At 65.7% G+C, this 15,141-nt stretch overlaps 8 protein-coding genes across 8 annotated transcripts in view; 4 read left to right on the forward strand and 4 right to left on the reverse strand.

Moving 5' to 3' along the window:
• Nucleotides 1-946, forward strand: part of EMIHUDRAFT_434346 (hypothetical protein) — a 2,185-nt gene extending 1,239 nt beyond the window's left edge. The window contains exons 4-5 of the mRNA XM_005783399.1: nucleotides 183-339; nucleotides 454-946. Coding sequence (XP_005783456.1) covers nucleotides 183-339; nucleotides 454-744 — 448 coding nt within the window. The 3' untranslated portion in view covers nucleotides 745-946. The remainder of the gene's footprint in view (nucleotides 1-182; nucleotides 340-453) is intronic.
• Nucleotides 947-1,709: 763 nt separating this feature from the next.
• EMIHUDRAFT_63753 (hypothetical protein) lies at nucleotides 1,710-2,724 on the reverse strand (the record flags this gene model as incomplete). The annotated part of the gene is made up of 2 exons (XM_005783400.1): nucleotides 1,710-2,085; nucleotides 2,159-2,724. Coding segments are annotated over 2 exons (942 nt in total), but the record flags the coding sequence as incomplete, so codon positions are not given.
• A 901-nt stretch (nucleotides 2,725-3,625) lies between these two features.
• On the reverse strand, nucleotides 3,626-4,753 carry EMIHUDRAFT_352790 (hypothetical protein; the record flags this gene model as incomplete). The annotated part of the gene is made up of 4 exons (XM_005783401.1): nucleotides 4,614-4,753; nucleotides 4,483-4,546; nucleotides 4,060-4,411; nucleotides 3,626-3,818 (listed from the first exon to the last, which is right to left on the reverse strand). Coding segments are annotated over exons 3-4 (443 nt in total), but the record flags the coding sequence as incomplete, so codon positions are not given.
• Nucleotides 4,754-4,930: 177 nt separating this feature from the next.
• EMIHUDRAFT_449636 (hypothetical protein) lies at nucleotides 4,931-5,792 on the forward strand. Its single transcript, XM_005783402.1, has 3 exons — nucleotides 4,931-4,967; nucleotides 5,070-5,290; nucleotides 5,376-5,792. Exons 1-3 carry the CDS (start codon nucleotides 4,938-4,940, stop codon nucleotides 5,596-5,598), a joined length of 474 nt encoding a protein of 157 aa, XP_005783459.1. The 5' UTR covers nucleotides 4,931-4,937; the 3' UTR covers nucleotides 5,599-5,792.
• EMIHUDRAFT_203105 (hypothetical protein) lies at nucleotides 5,770-7,773 on the reverse strand (the record flags this gene model as incomplete). The annotated part of the gene is made up of 3 exons (XM_005783403.1): nucleotides 5,770-5,798; nucleotides 6,003-6,487; nucleotides 6,623-7,773. The coding sequence occupies 3 exons, from the start codon at nucleotides 7,771-7,773 to the stop codon at nucleotides 5,770-5,772; spliced, it is 1,665 nt and encodes a 554-aa protein (XP_005783460.1).
• A 126-nt stretch (nucleotides 7,774-7,899) lies between these two features.
• Nucleotides 7,900-9,217, reverse strand: EMIHUDRAFT_449637 (hypothetical protein; the record flags this gene model as incomplete). The annotated part of the gene is made up of 4 exons (XM_005783404.1): nucleotides 7,900-8,316; nucleotides 8,402-8,622; nucleotides 8,725-8,815; nucleotides 9,192-9,217. 4 exons carry the CDS (start codon nucleotides 9,215-9,217, stop codon nucleotides 8,094-8,096), a joined length of 561 nt encoding a protein of 186 aa, XP_005783461.1. The 3' UTR covers nucleotides 7,900-8,093.
• A 1,564-nt stretch (nucleotides 9,218-10,781) lies between these two features.
• On the forward strand, nucleotides 10,782-11,346 carry EMIHUDRAFT_203108 (hypothetical protein; the record flags this gene model as incomplete). The annotated part of the gene is made up of 2 exons (XM_005783405.1): nucleotides 10,782-10,943; nucleotides 11,326-11,346. 2 exons carry the CDS (start codon nucleotides 10,782-10,784, stop codon nucleotides 11,344-11,346), a joined length of 183 nt encoding a protein of 60 aa, XP_005783462.1.
• Nucleotides 11,347-12,494: 1,148 nt separating this feature from the next.
• On the forward strand, nucleotides 12,495-14,909 carry EMIHUDRAFT_426690 (histidinol phosphate aminotransferase). Its single transcript, XM_005783406.1, has 8 exons — nucleotides 12,495-12,596; nucleotides 12,798-12,892; nucleotides 12,963-13,011; nucleotides 13,148-13,302; nucleotides 13,603-13,897; nucleotides 13,992-14,312; nucleotides 14,382-14,610; nucleotides 14,687-14,909. Exons 2-8 carry the CDS (start codon nucleotides 12,861-12,863, stop codon nucleotides 14,797-14,799), a joined length of 1,194 nt encoding a protein of 397 aa, XP_005783463.1. The 5' UTR covers nucleotides 12,495-12,596; nucleotides 12,798-12,860; the 3' UTR covers nucleotides 14,800-14,909.
• The last annotated feature ends 232 nt before the right edge of the window (nucleotides 14,910-15,141 follow it).

Here is a 15,141-nt window from a genome sequence, read left to right on the forward strand (position 1 = left end):
GGGGGGGAAAGGAAAACATCTTCAATTTGGGGGACGACCGGAACCCCTCCTCCCCCAAGGGGGGGGGGGACCAGCCGTTGCCCAGGCCAAACCGAAAGACCCCAGGCCCAAGACCCCTTTTCCCAACAAACCCTTGGGGGCCAGGCCTTCCTTTCTTTTTTTCACCCCCCCCCCCCCCTCGGCAGGCTGGAGCAGCACCGCGCCGCCGTCAAGGCCCTCGCGTGGTGCCCGTGGCAGCGGAACCTGCTCGCCTCGGGCGGAGGCACCGCCGACCGGATGATTCGCTTCTGGAACTCGTCGACCGGCGCGTGCCTCAACGCGGTCGACACGCACTCGCAGGTCCCGCCCCGCCCCTCCAGCCCCCCTCCCGCGCCGCTGCCGCCGCGGCCGTTCCCTCTCCCGACCCTCGCCCCGACCCTCGCCCCACCCCCCACCCCCACCCCCGTCCGCCAGGTCTGCGCGCTTCAGTGGGCGAAGCACGACCGCGAGCTCGTCTCGTCGCACGGCTACTCGCACAACCAGCTCATCCTGTGGAAGTACCCGTCGATGGTCAAGGTGGCCGAGCTGACGGGGCACACCTCGCGCGTGCTCCACATGGCGCAGTCGCCCGACGGCACCACCGTCGTCACCGCCGCGGCCGACGAGACGCTCCGCTTCTGGAAGATCCTCTCGGGCGGCGAGGCGTCCAAGAAGGAGCGAGCCGCCGCAAAGGAGTCGATCCTCAACTCGATGACCATCAGGTAGCCGGCGCCGCGTCAGCACGGGACCCTATACCTTGTCTGTCATGTGTGTGTGCGCCGCGTCGTTGGGAAGGGGGAGGGCTCGGGGGCCTCGCCTTGTACGTGGTGTGTGTAGTCTTCTCAGCCAGAGCCTCTGTCCATGTCGATTGTCGTGTCGTCGCTTTTGCACTTTGTCGCTGGATAATCCCGCGATATCCTGAAACACAGTCCGCACTCGGGCTGCAGACACGACGACCGGGCCTTCAACCTTTATGCTTTAAGCGCCAGCTTCATCGAGATCCAGAGAGCGGCGGGTGAGCGGGCTCGCCGCGCGGCCGGGCGGGTAGTTTCTTTTCGTGTTTGTCTAAAGGGTAAAGCGTAAAGGTGTTTGTGCCGTGGCACATCTATCTCGCAGACTGAGGGGAACAGAGTCAGAGAGTAACTTAGCAGCAGTACGATCTCACCTCTTTATTATTTGACATTTTCTTGTGAACCTTCATGGCTTTCTTTCTTTATCGTTCTCGCTTATTATGGAGGTACACTCAAACACATACCAAAAATGATTGTGTGAGTGTGTTATAGTTGTTTGGTATTGCTACGTAAAGAGTACAAGGCTGACGTACAAAACGGCAACAAGAGGGGTTCGCGCGGTCTCCCGGCACCCGTGCGCACATGCGCCACACACACACACACACACACACACACACACACACACACACACACACACACACACACACACACACACACACACACACACACACACACACACACACACACACACACACACACACACACACACACACACACACACACACACACACACACACCACACACACACGTGCACCCCGTCCACAGCAAGGTTGGTTGACAGTACAGGTGACACACGGTTCTGGGCACTGGGGCGGGGTGGGTCGCCCTATCCCAGATCACGCAGTACAATATCGAGCAGCAAGAGGGTGGTCGGGCTCAGCAGTGATCTCACGGCGAGAATTAGGGCTCCGCGTGCAGGCGCTTCGCCATGGCCAGCGCCGCCACAATTTCGTCCGACGTGATGTCGTCATAGATGCGCGAGGTGCCCACGCCGACGGGGAGTGGCATCTTGATTGTCTGCGAAAACTTGATGCGCTCCTCAATGGCGAAGAGTGCCATCTTCTCGTCGAGCAGCTCGTGGTACGTGGGAAGCCGGAGGCCACGCATCACCGCAAGGATGCGGTCGCGAGTGGAGGAGTCGATGTGCCCGCGCACCGTCGCGAGGCAAGCGCACAGGGCCATGTCGATCGCCACGGCTTCCCCGTGGAAGAGTTTGCTGGAGTGCAGCGCCTCCATCTCTAACTCCATGCTGAAGATGTGGCCAAAGTCGACGAGCCTACCGGAGGGGCACATCGGCACGAGTCGTTGAGGGCGCGCGGAGAGTTTAATCTGCGAGGGTGGATCCGCACCGGGTGAGCGAATCCTCCCACAGATTTGGCGCGAGCTCCTCCAGCATCGTGGATATGGCGAGCGTGAGCACGCGGGATGGCGCGCCGACCGCGTTGGACTCAACGCCGCCGGGGAGGTCCTGGAACTTGCCCTCGATCAGGCTGGGGCCGTGCTCCTCGAGCAGGGAGAAGAGCTCTGCGTCCTTGACGAGCGCCATCTTGACGATCTCGGCTGCGCCGTTCGACAACTGCCGCGCGTCGAGCGTGCCGAGGAAGGAGCGGTCGAGCAGCGTGAGGGCTGGCGGCACATACGCGCCCAGCTTGTTTTTCTTGCCCGCGAAATTCACGCCGGTCTTGGCCCCGATGGAGGCATCCACGTAGCCCATCAGCGTGGTCGGCACGCGCACGTACGGCGTCTTGCGACGGTAGATGGAGGCCGCGAAGCCGACAATGTCCATGCACACGCCGCCGCCAATGGCGATGACGGGGTCGAGACGGCGGTCGATCCCGAGGTCGTGGATCGCCTCCGCGATGGTGAGCACCATGTCCATGTTCTTGTTCTCCTCGGTCGTGGGCAGGACTAACAGGCGCGTCTCGACGTCGTGGTGGGCGAAGTAGGCGTCGATGCGCTCGCCATGGAGCTGATGCACCACAGAGTCGACGACGACGACGCGCTTCAGCTTGCGAGCGCGCGCATGGGCGAGGGTGGCGCCGTCGGACAGGTGACCGAAGAGCAGAGCGTCGGACCGAGGGTTCAGCACGTCGGGGCACTCGCGGACGCGGTAGCTGAAGGTGATTGGAGCCTCGACAGCCCACTCGGTGTCGCCGCGAGAGTTGATTGTGCGTCGATCCCTGCCGAGCCGAGGCGATGGTGGCAACGGGAATGCGGGGTGATATATCGCGGGAGGCGGGGAGCGGGCTCACAGGCGAGCGTCCGAGATCTCGCCGTCGACAAGGTCGGGAGTGAGCGACGGAGTCGTACGCCAGGCATCGTCCTTGTACACGAGGAGGCCGCCGCGTGCCTTTGGCGTTGCGGCCCGATCGATAGCCGGGAGCTTGACCTTGGACGAGAGCTTGGCGATTGCCGGAAGTCTTGCGTTGCGAACACTGGAGGTGGCCTCGAGATTGACGCCGGCGACTGAGAGGTGCATGATCAGGTGAGGCGCGGCATATGTGAGAGTTGCGAGTCGAGGAACAACCAGGAGGCAGAGGCGGAGCATGGAGGCGGCCGACATGGCAAATGCGGGCCGTGGTTCAATGGCGCGACGATTGTGCCACGACTTCCCTTGAATTTCCCCGACAGCAGACAAGAAGCGGCCCCCGCGAGCGTGGAATAGGACCACCGCAAGCGGCGTGGCGTGGAGCGGTTGAGCATCCCTCCGGGGGCCCCTCTGCGCCGGGGAGGCGTTGTTGGCGGCTAGGACACAAGCGTCCGTCGCCGTTTTCAAACTCGGGGCCCACTCCGCTACGCTCCGACCCGAATTTGGAGGGCCATGAAATTTAAGGTGTTGCTGCGCAAAAGGGGTGGCGCGCGGGCGGGCGCGCGCGGCGGCAGGCGTCGAGCGCGGAGCGGCAAACACAATGACGTCGGAAAGCTCTGCATCAAGTATACAGTAGGCGCCAGGACGCGTGTGAGCACGTCGACGTCGAGCTCGAGCTGCTTGAGGGCGGAGAGATACGCCTGGGAGGGCGGTGAGGTGGCGGGGCTGGGCTGGGCGCGAGGCGAGAGGAAGGGGGAATGGGGAGGGGGGGAGGGGAGGAGGAGAGGGGAGGGGGAGGGGAGGAGGGGAGGAGGGAGGGGAGAGGAGAGGCGGGCGGAGTGAGGAGTGAGGGATGGGTCGGGAGGAGTGAGGCAGGGGAGTCGAGGCGGGAGGCGGGAGGGAAGGCGGGCGGGGAGGCGGGAGGGGAGAGGTTCCGCTCACCAGCCTCTCTGCGAGCACCGCCTGCTCCAATCACCCTCTCGTGCGCGACCGCCGTCTCAAACTTCTCGCGCGCCTGCGCCTCCAGGAGGGCCGCTGCCTGCTGCAGCTGCGTCGAGTGCTCCGCGCTCAGCTGCTGCAGCTGCGCTGAGTGCGCCTCCGCCGCCGCCGCCTGCTCCTCGCGGAATCGCTCGACCAGCTGCGCCTCGATCGCAGCCTTGGCCTCCTCGACCGCCGCCGCGCTCGCCGCCTCCTGCCGTCGCATCAGCTCGACGAGCTTGGCGGCGTCCGCCTCCTCCTGGCACTGCAGCGCTTGCTGCAGCCGCGACGCCTCCGCGTCCCGCGACTGATGCGCCTTGAGCAGCTCCATCAGGTGCGTCACCTTTCCCTCCAGCTCGGACGCCGCGGTGGGAGCCGGCGGCGCGCCGTCGCAGCGCGCCGGGGCCGACGGCGAGAGCCTGTGGAGGAGCCGGTGGAGCAGTCGAGACTGCTGACCGCTCCTCCATGGTCCCCCGCCGGTGGACGCCGAGTGCAGTCATCGGTATGCGGGAGGCGTGCTCAAGGGCTGGCGGGGCGGACGCGACGACCTGGCGTTGCCGTCGCGGAGGGCTCGGGCTCGAGTGAGCGCCGCCGGCGACGCGTCGTTGCGGCCGTGGCCGCGCGGGCCCCCTGCATCGACGGGCTTCTTAGGGGGGGGGGGGGGGGGGGCGCCAATGAGACGCTTGCCCGTCGGCAATCCATGAGGGTGTTCGGGTTTGGGTGTTTTCAGTGTGTTTCAAGCGAGCCAGCCTGTGGCAGAACACTTCGCTTCGCGCTGCAGCGCTTGGGCCACCGCCCTGGCCGTGAGCGAGCTTTTGCCGGCCACGGCGGCTACCAAGAGGATGGGCCCGGGCTCTGGCGCCGCGAGCACGGTGCCACCTCGACGAGAGCAGGCCTGAAGCCGCCCGGCGCTCGCCGCGCTGCCCACGCCAGAGACTGGCTTGCTGCCGCACCACCTCTCGTGACTGTACTAGGTGGGACGGAGGTCGACACTGGTCAGCACCGCGGCTGGTGACGCCGCGAGGCGCCCGCCAACTCTCGGCGACGGTGAGACGGTGCAAGATGTGCAGCTCTCGGCAGACGTCGAGGCGCTCGAGCTGCGGTGCAACGAGCCGCTCCGCTCCCGTACGACCCGCTTGTACAGTGACAAGTGGCACGGTTCGCTCCCGTCTACACGCTCGACTTCCTCACCAGGGTGCGCCGCTTGCGCGCACGCACACCTTTTGCCCGCCGCACACGCGCACCCTGCCACAGACACGTCGATGTCGCGCACTGCTCAGGTGGGGCAGACGTTCCCAGGCTCGACGCCTGGGAGTGTTGTCCTATCATCCGCGCTCGTCGGCGACTCGACCGACTTCCCCAGCGAGAGTGTTGCGAGCAACAGGGTCGCCTCGGCGGCTTGAGCTGCGCAGCGACAGATCACTCCTCACCAGGCAAGCTGCGGCCCGGACGGCCGCGTCTCGTAGTTGCACACCCGTGGCGACTACGTTCCCGCGGCGGTGACAATGTCCCGTGTTGACGACGGGAGACACTGGTGTCACGCGCCGGCTTGCTTGCGGCTCGGCGCGCGCGCCGCCGCGCGTGGCGGCCGCGTGAGGCGTTGCACACCCTCGTTCGGGCGTGTGTCGTGGCTGTGTTATGTGTGTTTGGTCCTTGCCCCCAGATTTTGTCTTTTTACAATGGGTACTCATGGGGAATGATCGCTGGCAAAAAATAAAGAAGTCGGCGAGCATGACGGTGTGGTCCATGGAGCGCATCGAGGCGTGAACAGTCATGCGGAACACGTAGGCCTTGTCGAGCTGCCCCGGGGCTGACTCGTACGTGGCTTGCTGCACCGTCACCTACGGCTTGCGCGAACAAAGTGGTGAGACAGGGAGCACTATAGGGACACACATGCAGAGAGGTACACAGGGTGGCCTGCTTCGAGTGCGCGTGCGAGAAGTTGCCGACGCGAGTTGCGCGCGACATGCCAGAAGTGGAGTCGTACAGCCGGTAGCCTCGAGCTTGCGTGTTCTCAAAGGGGAGGAACTTGTCACGCGTCGCCGCATCGAGCAACAAGCCTGACTGCTTGAGGTCCTGGACCGCGTCGTACACTACCGAACAACCTCGCGGGGCGCCCGGCACGAGTTTGAGGTTGGTTCTCGTGCGCGAGTGCCGGTGTAGGGCCGGGTGTTTCGGCTTGAGCATGGGCACCTCGCCATCCGGATACTGCTCGAGGAGCCGACGAGCGACACCGCGGCTCGTCTCTGACGACCAGTTGGCGTAGACCTCCACCCCGTACTCTCCGAGGAAGGCAAGCACCTTGGCGTCCGACACGGTGTCGATCGTACTCAGCTTGACGCCGGACGCGTCCATCGCCACAGCCGGGTCTGCGTCCTCGGTCTCCGAGTCGCTCGCAGCCCCGGCGCCGCCGCCGCCCGCGCCGGGCGCGGCGCCGCCCGCGCCGGGCGCACGCGCGCGCGGCGCGCGTAGCTGGCGAGGGTGGAGCTGTCCATTCGCGTCGACGCGGTCCTCGCCTCGCGCCCACCTCGTTGCCGTCGCAGCATCGGCATCGAGCTCGATACCCGGAACCTGCTGCGCCCACGAAGCGTCGGCCGGCGGCATGCTTAGCCCTGGTTGGAGGAACGGCTGAGCGACGTCGACCGAGAGGTTGGGCCAGGACAGGCGTTCCGGGCCGAGACTCGTGAGGTTGTACACGGGGTGGAGGCGGACGGCACGACAGGCAGCGACAATCTGATCACCGACGGTCGCCCGGTCTGCCTGCGGCAGCTTCGCCAGCAGGGGCGCCACGTAGCCAAGGACAGCAGCATCCGTTGACCACTCAGCCGGCCGGTCGTGCAGCGGCGGGTGCGGGACTGCTGGCGTGTAGACTGGCGGCAGGCGCGCCGCGCTCATGGCGTTGTAGACGGTCACAAGTCCCCATCCCTGCTTGCCTTCCGCCTTCTTGTGCTTGAAGTAGTCGTGGCCGGAGGCAATGACGAGAGCAAGGAAGCGGTCGTAGTTCCAGCCGACAAAGGAGAACTTGCTGTCTACCTGCTTGCCCACCACCTGCTCCATCAGCCGGGAGGAGCGGTACGTTTGCGACATGATGTTCCAGTCGTAAATCACCTCCAGGGCGCCAAAGGCAGCGAGGTCGCTGTCCTCTGAGGCGGCCCAAATCACCGCCTGGTCCACCCCCAGCTCCCACTGCAGGGACACGAGCTGCTCGTCTGCCTCGTACGGTGCAACGATGAAGGGCATGTCCTTGTCGATGCACTCCTGCATCAGCCACGCCCAGAGTGGCTCGGCGGGGCGTGCAGCAGCCTTCCACTCCTTGGAGGCGTCCTCGTTCCTCGCCTCCTTTGCCAGCGCCTCATCGACTGCCTGCTGGCTTGTCCCGCGCCGCCTCTCGCGCTCCTTCTTCTTTGGCGGGTACGCACGGCCATCAAGGACGAGACACACTTTGCCACCCAAAGCATAGATGCCCTGGAGGTGCTGCATCACATACTGCTGCTGACGCTGCGAGATTCCCTCCTGCGCCACCTGCTTCGGCTGCTTCTTCGACGCCCTGTGTGCGAGGCCCGAGATGTCGGTAAGCACCATCTTGCCGTCAAACGGGTTGTGGGCGCTGACGTGAACCAGGTCGCCGGCAGCGGGGGCAAGGATCTTGCCCTTGCCCGCACCAGAACCCCATCCCATGGAGAGCAGCCGAGCTCTCGCTGGGTATCAGCGGCCGTGATGCGCGGTGGGTTCGCGCGAAACCTGCGGTGTGGACGTCCGCATTTTTGACCGCTCGCCGACTTCTTTATTTTTTGCCAGCGATCATTCCCCATGAGTACCCATTGTAAAAAGACAAAATCTGGGGGCAAGGACCAAACACACATAACACAGCCACGACACACGCCCGAACGAGGGTGTGCAACGCCTCACGCGGCCGCCACGCGCGGCGGCGCGCGCGCCGAGCCGCAAGCAAGCCGGCGCGTGACACCAGTGTCTCCCGTCGTCAACACGGGACATTGTCACCGCCGCGGGAACGTAGTCGCCACGGGTGTGCAACTACGAGACGCGGCCGTCCGGGCCGCAGCTTGCCTGGTGAGGAGTGATCTGTCGCTGCGCAGCTCAAGCCGCCGAGGCGACCCTGTTGCTCGCAACACTCTCGCTGGGGAAGTCGGTCGAGTCGCCGACGAGCGCGGATGATAGGACAACACTCCCAGGCGTCGAGCCTGGGAACGTCTGCCCCACCTGAGCAGTGCGCGACATCGACGTGTCTGTGGCAGGGTGCGCGTGTGCGGCGGGCAAAAGGTGTGCGTGCGCGCAAGCGGCGCACCCTGGTGAGGAAGTCGAGCGTGTAGACGGGAGCGAACCGTGCCACTTGTCACTGTACAAGCGGGTCGTACGGGAGCGGAGCGGCTCGTTGCACCGCAGCTCGAGCGCCTCGACGTCTGCCGAGAGCTGCACATCTTGCACCGTCTCACCGTCGCCGAGAGTTGGCGGGCGCCTCGCGGCGTCACCAGCCGCGGTGCTGACCAGTGTCGACCTCCGTCCCGCCTAGTACAGTCACGAGAGGTGGTGCGGCAGCAAGCCAGTCTCTGGCGTGGGCAGCGCGGCGAGCGCCGGGCGGCTTCAGGCCTACTCACGTCGAGGTGGCACCGTGCTCGCGGCGCCAGAGCCCGGGCCCATCCTCTTGGTAGCCGCCGTGGCCGGCAAAAGCTCGCTCACGGCCAGGGCGGTGGCCCAAGCGCTGCAGCGCGAAGCGAAGTGTTCTGCCACAGGCTGGCTCGCTTGAAACACACTGAAAACACCCAAACCCGAACCTACTCATCCCGTGTTGGCTTCAATTGTACGTACTTTTAGCTTACTGGGAGAAAAGAGAGAGGGGGTTGTGTTCTCTAGGCCCCTAAGGGCCCTACGCGCGGCGTGAGAGCTCGGAAGCGAGCTTTGCACGGCGATCGAGGATGGCACGGTTCACCCCCTTCACCGAAGCGATGGAGATGCGTTCCGCGTGGTGTGACACAAATGAGAGGCGGGAGTGGGGAGGGTACGCGGTGCGGTCAACGCCCGAGCGTTGAGCCTTGCGCGCAAGGCGGTCTCTCTCAATTGTACGAACGTCTTGGCACCAGCTGATGGCTTGCCCGGCCGACATCACGCAGTTTGTGCACGGTATTCGGATTTTGCTATTTGCTCGTGTGGGGGTATATCGCAGATTTGTCAATGGTACCGCGTCTGCGACGCGGGCGCCTTGCGGGCAGAGCCCTTAGCCACCCTTTTATCTTGCGCGGTCAATATTGATCCAAGCACACTTTTGCTTTTATTTTCGTTGGATGAGGGACTGCATGCAGCTTGAAAACAGCAAACAAACAAAGAAAGCAGCTTCTTTCTGCTTTCAGGGACGGCCGAGGGCATGAAACACGAAAATTGAAACAATTCATGAAAATTTGAAACAACAGCCAACCGAATAGGACACGCGCCTCGTTTGGTGTGGTTGGTGGCGGCGTGCCGTCTTCCCCTCCCTCCCTCCCCTCCCTTGGCTGTGTGTTTTGACCGCGCAAGAGACAAGACATAAGGGTGGCTCAGGGCTCTGCCCGCAAGGCGCCCGCGTCGCCGACGCGGTACCATTGACTAATCCCGGAATCACACCCACACGACCAAATAGCGAAAATCCGAATACCGTGCAAAAACCACGGAATCCGAGCAGAAGAACGTCGGTTCAAGTTTGGCAAACGCTAAACATGGGCGATCCGGCGCTGCTCGGCCCGCCATGCGCGCGCGCGCCTCGAGCGCAGCCACCTACGGACCTGACCAGCCTGTTCCTGGCTCGTGTGCCCAGCCTCTCCTTCCGCTGCCGCCAGCCTCGCAGTCCCGCCAGCCATCACGCTGCAGAGCCTGCGTAGACGCCACAGACGCCAATTCTGCAGCCCACAGCCCTGGCAACTGAGGGCGAGGGCCAGCAGTATACGACGACGACGACATCTCACACCCCGCGCTGGCCAGCGCCATCAGCCCCTCACGGCCCGGCCCAACCTTCCCTTCCCCACCCTCACCTCCAGTGCCTCCAATCAAGTCGCACCTCTCTTCTTCAGCGAATACAGCGGCAGCACCACGTCAGAGACCTGCATGCCCAGCCCCCCACTCCCCACCCGCTTGGATCGATCAGCTGACAGCTCCACCAGCTCCCACCACCGCGTGTCGTGTCATGAAGCATGATAGATAGAAATAGAAAGCATGAACCACCGAAAGGTCTGATCTCCCCAAAAAGAACTCTCGGTCCCCCGCGCGCGGCGCCCGCGCCCCGCCCCTTTTGGTTTTGCGCAGCAACACCTTAAACTTCATGGCCCTCCAAATTTGGGTCGGAGCGTAGCGGAGTGGGACCCGAGTTTGAAAAGGGCGACGGACGCTTGTGTCCTAGCCTCCAACAACGCCTCCCCGGCGCAGAGGGGCCCCCGGAGGGATGCTCAACCGCCCCACGCCACGCCGCTTGCGGCGGTCCTATCCCAGCTCGGAGGGGCCACTTCTTATCTTTCTTTCTTCGCACAACACTCACTGGTCTGGGCCCGCTCTAGCCAGCTGTAGAGGAGGAGGCGGCAGCGCTTGTCGGCCAGAGCGCCGTCCACCGCCTCGTACCAGCGCTGCAGGTCGCGCTGCAGGTCGCGCAGCTGTGGAAGAGGGAGACAAGAAGAGCCTTCATCCTTATCAGCTGGTCGGCCGCCATGTGGGCCTCCGGGCCTGCTGCGGCGGCGCGGCCGGTTGAGGCCGGGCTCGGCCCGGCCCGCGACGGCTGGCCGCCGACGAGCGCGCTCGCGCTGCTCGTCAAGATGGCGGCGGTGGCGATTGCGGCGACAAAAGTTCAGGCGTACAGCGCTCAGGCGCCTGTCGTCTTTCGTCTTTTGTCGCATTTCGCACACGCGCGCGCCGCGCGACCCGCGTCGCTCCGCGAGGGGCGGTCTTCACTCAGCCTCCGCTGCTGTGAACACCAAACTTGCACTTCCGCTGGTGCGCGCTTTCGCCGCCTACTTTCGCGAGCGCGCTTGGCCCTCGCTCCTCATTCGCGGCGCTCTCGCTGCGCTCTCTCCCTGCTCATGGGACCTGATGCCGCGCCACCTCTGTGGCCGCTCCATCCTCTCTGACGGAGCCAGCCCTCCGGCTGCGCCATCTCTCTTTGGTTCCCACCCACCCTCTCCTTGGTGGCATGCTAAGCTCTCGCGCTAGCAAACCCTAGCATGGGATTCACCGTGGCTCTCACGGCGATGTCAGCTCGAGCCTCTGCTCGCGTAATGGGTCCTGTCGTCGGCCCTTCTTACTTACCTCTCCCCCCCTCTTTATGTGGGGGAGACTCCCGCGTCGTCTACGCGGCGGTAGGTGCTCTACGTGTGGTGAGCTCCACCTCTCTTCTCTGGTCTGAGGTGCGATCCGCTTACGGCGCCGCGGCCGGCTGCAGGACGTTGAGGTTACCTCCGGACCTGCAGTTCGTCCAACCAAGCTGTTTGAGTCCCAACCCTCCGTCCGCCTTTAGTGGCAAGACCCCAGGGGATGTCAGGTACTGCGTAGCTCTTCCGTTGTGGAGGCACGCGACTCCAGACTGACCCTTTACGCGCCAATGTATCACACCTCACGGTGCAGATGCTTGGGTCATGTGAAGACCTCTCACAGGCCAGCGCACAGCGCGATAGAGGTATTTTCTTCTCAATAACAAGGCTGTGAACACGCGTGAAAATTCTCTCTTGTAACGAGCTCGGTGTCGGCCCGCGTCGCATGGACATGGGCTTCTCCGCCTCCAAAGACCTCGCCTCCGTGTCGCTGCCCGCCGCGCTCTCTGCCGAGCTCAAGGCCTTCGCCAACGAGCTGGCCGACGCGGCGCGGCGCGAGATCCTCCCCTTCTGGCGGCAGCGCCGGCTCGTTGTCGACTCCAAGGTCGAGCCGGGCCGGCCTGTGGCAGAGAGCCCGGTGACGGCGGCGGATCGGAACGCCGAGGCTGCGATGCGCGCGCTGATCGAGGCGCGCTACCCCGAGCACGGCGTGCTCGGCGAAAAGCTCGGCTCGCTCCGTGCTGACGCGCGCTTCTGCTGGGTGCTCGACCCGATTGACGGCACCAAGAGCTTTGTGACGGGCAAGCCGCTCTTCGGCACGCTGATCGGGCTGTGCCTAGAGGGCGTGCCCGTGCTCGGCGTCATCGACCAGCCCGTCCTGCAGGAGCGCTGGGTTGGTGTCGTCGGCGGCGGCACCACCCTCAACGGCGAGCCGGTCGAGGCGGACGGCGAGGCGAGACGTAGCCGAGATGCAGCCGAGGAGAGCAGCAGCCGATGAGAGAAGGCGTCCCGCGCGGAGACGGGAAGCGCCGCGTCCGCCAGGCGAGCCGGCTCGACGAGGCGATGCTATACGCGACGACGCCGCACATGTTTGCGGCGGGGGCAGAGGCGGCCGCCTTTGGCCGGCTGCGCGGCGCGGTCAAGCGGCCTCTGTACGGGTGTGACTGCTACGCGTACGCCCTCGTGGCGAGCGGGTTCGGCCCCCACCTCGTCTGCGAGGCGCGCCGCGAGATGCAGCCGAGATCGGAGGAGGGTGAGGGCGGAGGAGGGTGAGGGCGGAGGAGGGTGAGGGCGGAGGCGCCGCGAGAGAGGCGAGCGAGAGAGGCGGCGCGAGAGAGCAGCGGAGCGAGAGAGGCGAGCAGCGGAAGAGGGAGCGGGGAGGGAGAGAAGGAGAGCGGCTGGGCGGCGCCGCGTCCGCAGGCGGACCTCGGCGTGTACGACTACGCGGCGCTGGTGCCCGTCCTGCTCGGCGCGGGCGGCGTGATGACCGGCTGGCGCGGCGAGCCGCTGACCATGCGCAGCCTCGGCGAGGCGCGGCAGCGTGCATGGCATGTCCGTCACCTGCCCTGGACGTGTCACCCGCAGGCGCAACCACGGCGAGACGCGCGGGCGCGTCCTCGCGGCGTGCAACGAGGCGCCATCTCCTCCCAGCTCCCTCTCCACCCCTCTCTCTCTCTCCACCTCTTCCCCATACCTCTCTCCCCCTTTTTTCCCCCCCCCCCCCCCTCTCCCACCCCCTCCCTCCCCCGGCCTCGCCTCGCCTCTCTTAGGCGCTGCACGCGGCGGCGCTGGCACAGCTCTCCCCGCCAGAGGGCAGCTCGGCCGGCTGCGTCATCAAGCCGCACCTGCAGCGCCTCACCCCCTACCTCCCTCCGCTCGACGGCCGCTCCGCCAACCAGCACTTGCTGCTCGACTTCAACGAGAGGTTAGCTGACCCTGACCCTACCCTGACTGCCCTGACCCTGACTGGCCCCTGCCCTGACTGAACCTGACCCTTACCCTGCCCCCTGCCCCCTACCCCTGCCCCCTACCCCTGCCCCCTACCCCTGCCCCCTACCCCTGCCCCCTACCCCTGCCCCCTACCCCTGCCCCCTACCCCTGCCCCCTACCCCTGCCCCCTACCCCTGCCCCCTACCCCTGCCCCCTACCCCTGCCCCCTACCCCTGCCCCCTACCCCTGCCCCCTACCCCTGCCCCCTACCCCTGCCCCCTACCCCTGCCCCTAGGACCGTCCCTCCGCCGCCGCACGTCACCTCCGCCATCACGGCCCACGTCGCGTCCGGCACGACGCAGCAGTACCCTCAGTACGGCGACATCAACGAGAGGATCGCGGCGTACGCCGGAGTGCCGCCCTCGCAGTGCATGTTTACAAACGGGTCGGACCAGGGCATCGACCTGATCGTGCGCTGCTGCTGCCCCGGCGGTACGGAGGCGATCGTTCCGGCGCCCACCTTCGCGATGTACGAGCAAGCCGCCGGGGCGGAGGACCTGGTGATCAAGCGGCCGTGGTTCACCCGCGAGGCGCGACGCCTCCCCCCGACCCTCCCTCCCCCCCTGACCCTCCCTCCCCCCCGACCCTCCCTCCCCCCTGACCGTCCTCGGGCCGCCGCTCCAGGCCGGCTTCCCGACGGCCGAGGTGCTCGCCGCGGTCTCGCCCGCCACGAGCCTGATCGTCCTCTCCAACCCAAACAACCCGACCGGCACCGCCATCCCGACCGCCGACATGGTGACCATCGCCGAGGCGGCGCCGCACGCCGCGGTGCTCGTCGACGAGTGCTACTACGAGTTCATGCCGCCCGGCAGCTCGATGGCGGCCGAGGTGGGGCGTCTGCGCAACCTCTTCGTCACGCGCACCTTCTCAAAGACGTGGGGCCTCCCCTCCCTCCGGATCGGGTACATCCTCTCCGCCGAAGAGAACATCAACGCGCTCTGCTGCGTGCGCGGCCGCCCGCGCGCCACCGTGGCGAGGGTGTGCGAACCTTCACACCCGCTGGCGTGGAGACAGGTGCGCGGCCCGTACGACATCAACCAGCTCGCCGTCGTGGCGCTCCGAGCGGCTCTCGACGACCCGCAGTACGTATCTGACTTTGTCGCGGAGCACAACAACAAGGCGCGCCCTGCGCTCGAGGATTTCCTCGCCGAGGCGGGCGTCGCCTTCTGGCCATCGGCGGCCAACTACGTCTTTTGCTACTTCCCCGACCCGACCGCCACCGAGAAGGCGCTGCGTGCGGAGGGCGACACACCCTCGCCCGCCGCCCAGACCGACGCGCGGCAGCGCCCGTGACGCGTCCCCGTGGCGCGGCCCCGTAGGCATCCTCGTCCGCCCGAAGAAGGACGCAAGCGGCACTCTCGGGCTGCGCGTCTCGATCGGCACTCTCGCTCAGACCGAGCGGCTCATCGCAACCCTCCGCCGCTTTCTGTGACGCCGCCGAAATCGAGGGCAGGAGCACCGCGAGAGAGGGCGAGAGAGATACCGCTCGCGGACGCTGTCGCGCTGTGTCGTAGGATATTGTAATAACACCAGCTGAATGAAGTTGCAACTTGTGTAGTATACGGTACGTTAAAAAAAAGTAATTATCTTTACTTCCAACACCCGGACGTTCCCCCAAGGAGCAGGGGCTAGCCAGGGTGATGGAAGGTTCGACGCACCCCCGGACTGGGACTGGGCGGAGAGATCCCAGGGTATAGACTCTGGGCACTCCACCCCGCCCCCACTTGCCCTGACTACACAGGATAGCGTGCCCCGACAAACGGCGAGGGCTTCA

This window comes from Emiliania huxleyi (genome assembly GCF_000372725.1).
Source record: "Emiliania huxleyi CCMP1516 chromosome Unknown EMIHUscaffold_18, whole genome shotgun sequence".
Lineage (NCBI taxonomy): Eukaryota > Haptophyta > Isochrysidales > Noelaerhabdaceae > Emiliania > Emiliania huxleyi.

Bases quoted from the DNA above. Each gene is read 5' to 3' on its own strand.
- EMIHUDRAFT_449636 (XM_005783402.1), top strand. From the start codon at position 4,938: ATGGGCCCGGGCTCTGGCGCCGCGAGCACG. The intron at 4,968-5,069 runs GTGCCACCTCGA...TGACTGTACTAG, and splicing joins GCTCTGGCGCCGCGAGCACG to GTGGGACGGAGGTCGACACT. The intron at 5,291-5,375 runs GTGCGCCGCTTG...CGCACTGCTCAG, and splicing joins CGCTCGACTTCCTCACCAGG to GTGGGGCAGACGTTCCCAGG.
- EMIHUDRAFT_426690 (XM_005783406.1), top strand. From the start codon at position 12,861: ATGACCGGCTGGCGCGGCGAGCCGCTGACCAT. The intron at 13,898-13,991 runs GCGCGACGCCTC...CCGCCGCTCCAG, and splicing joins GGCCGTGGTTCACCCGCGAG to GCCGGCTTCCCGACGGCCGA. The intron at 14,313-14,381 runs GTGCGCGGCCGC...GCGTGGAGACAG, and splicing joins ACATCAACGCGCTCTGCTGC to GTGCGCGGCCCGTACGACAT.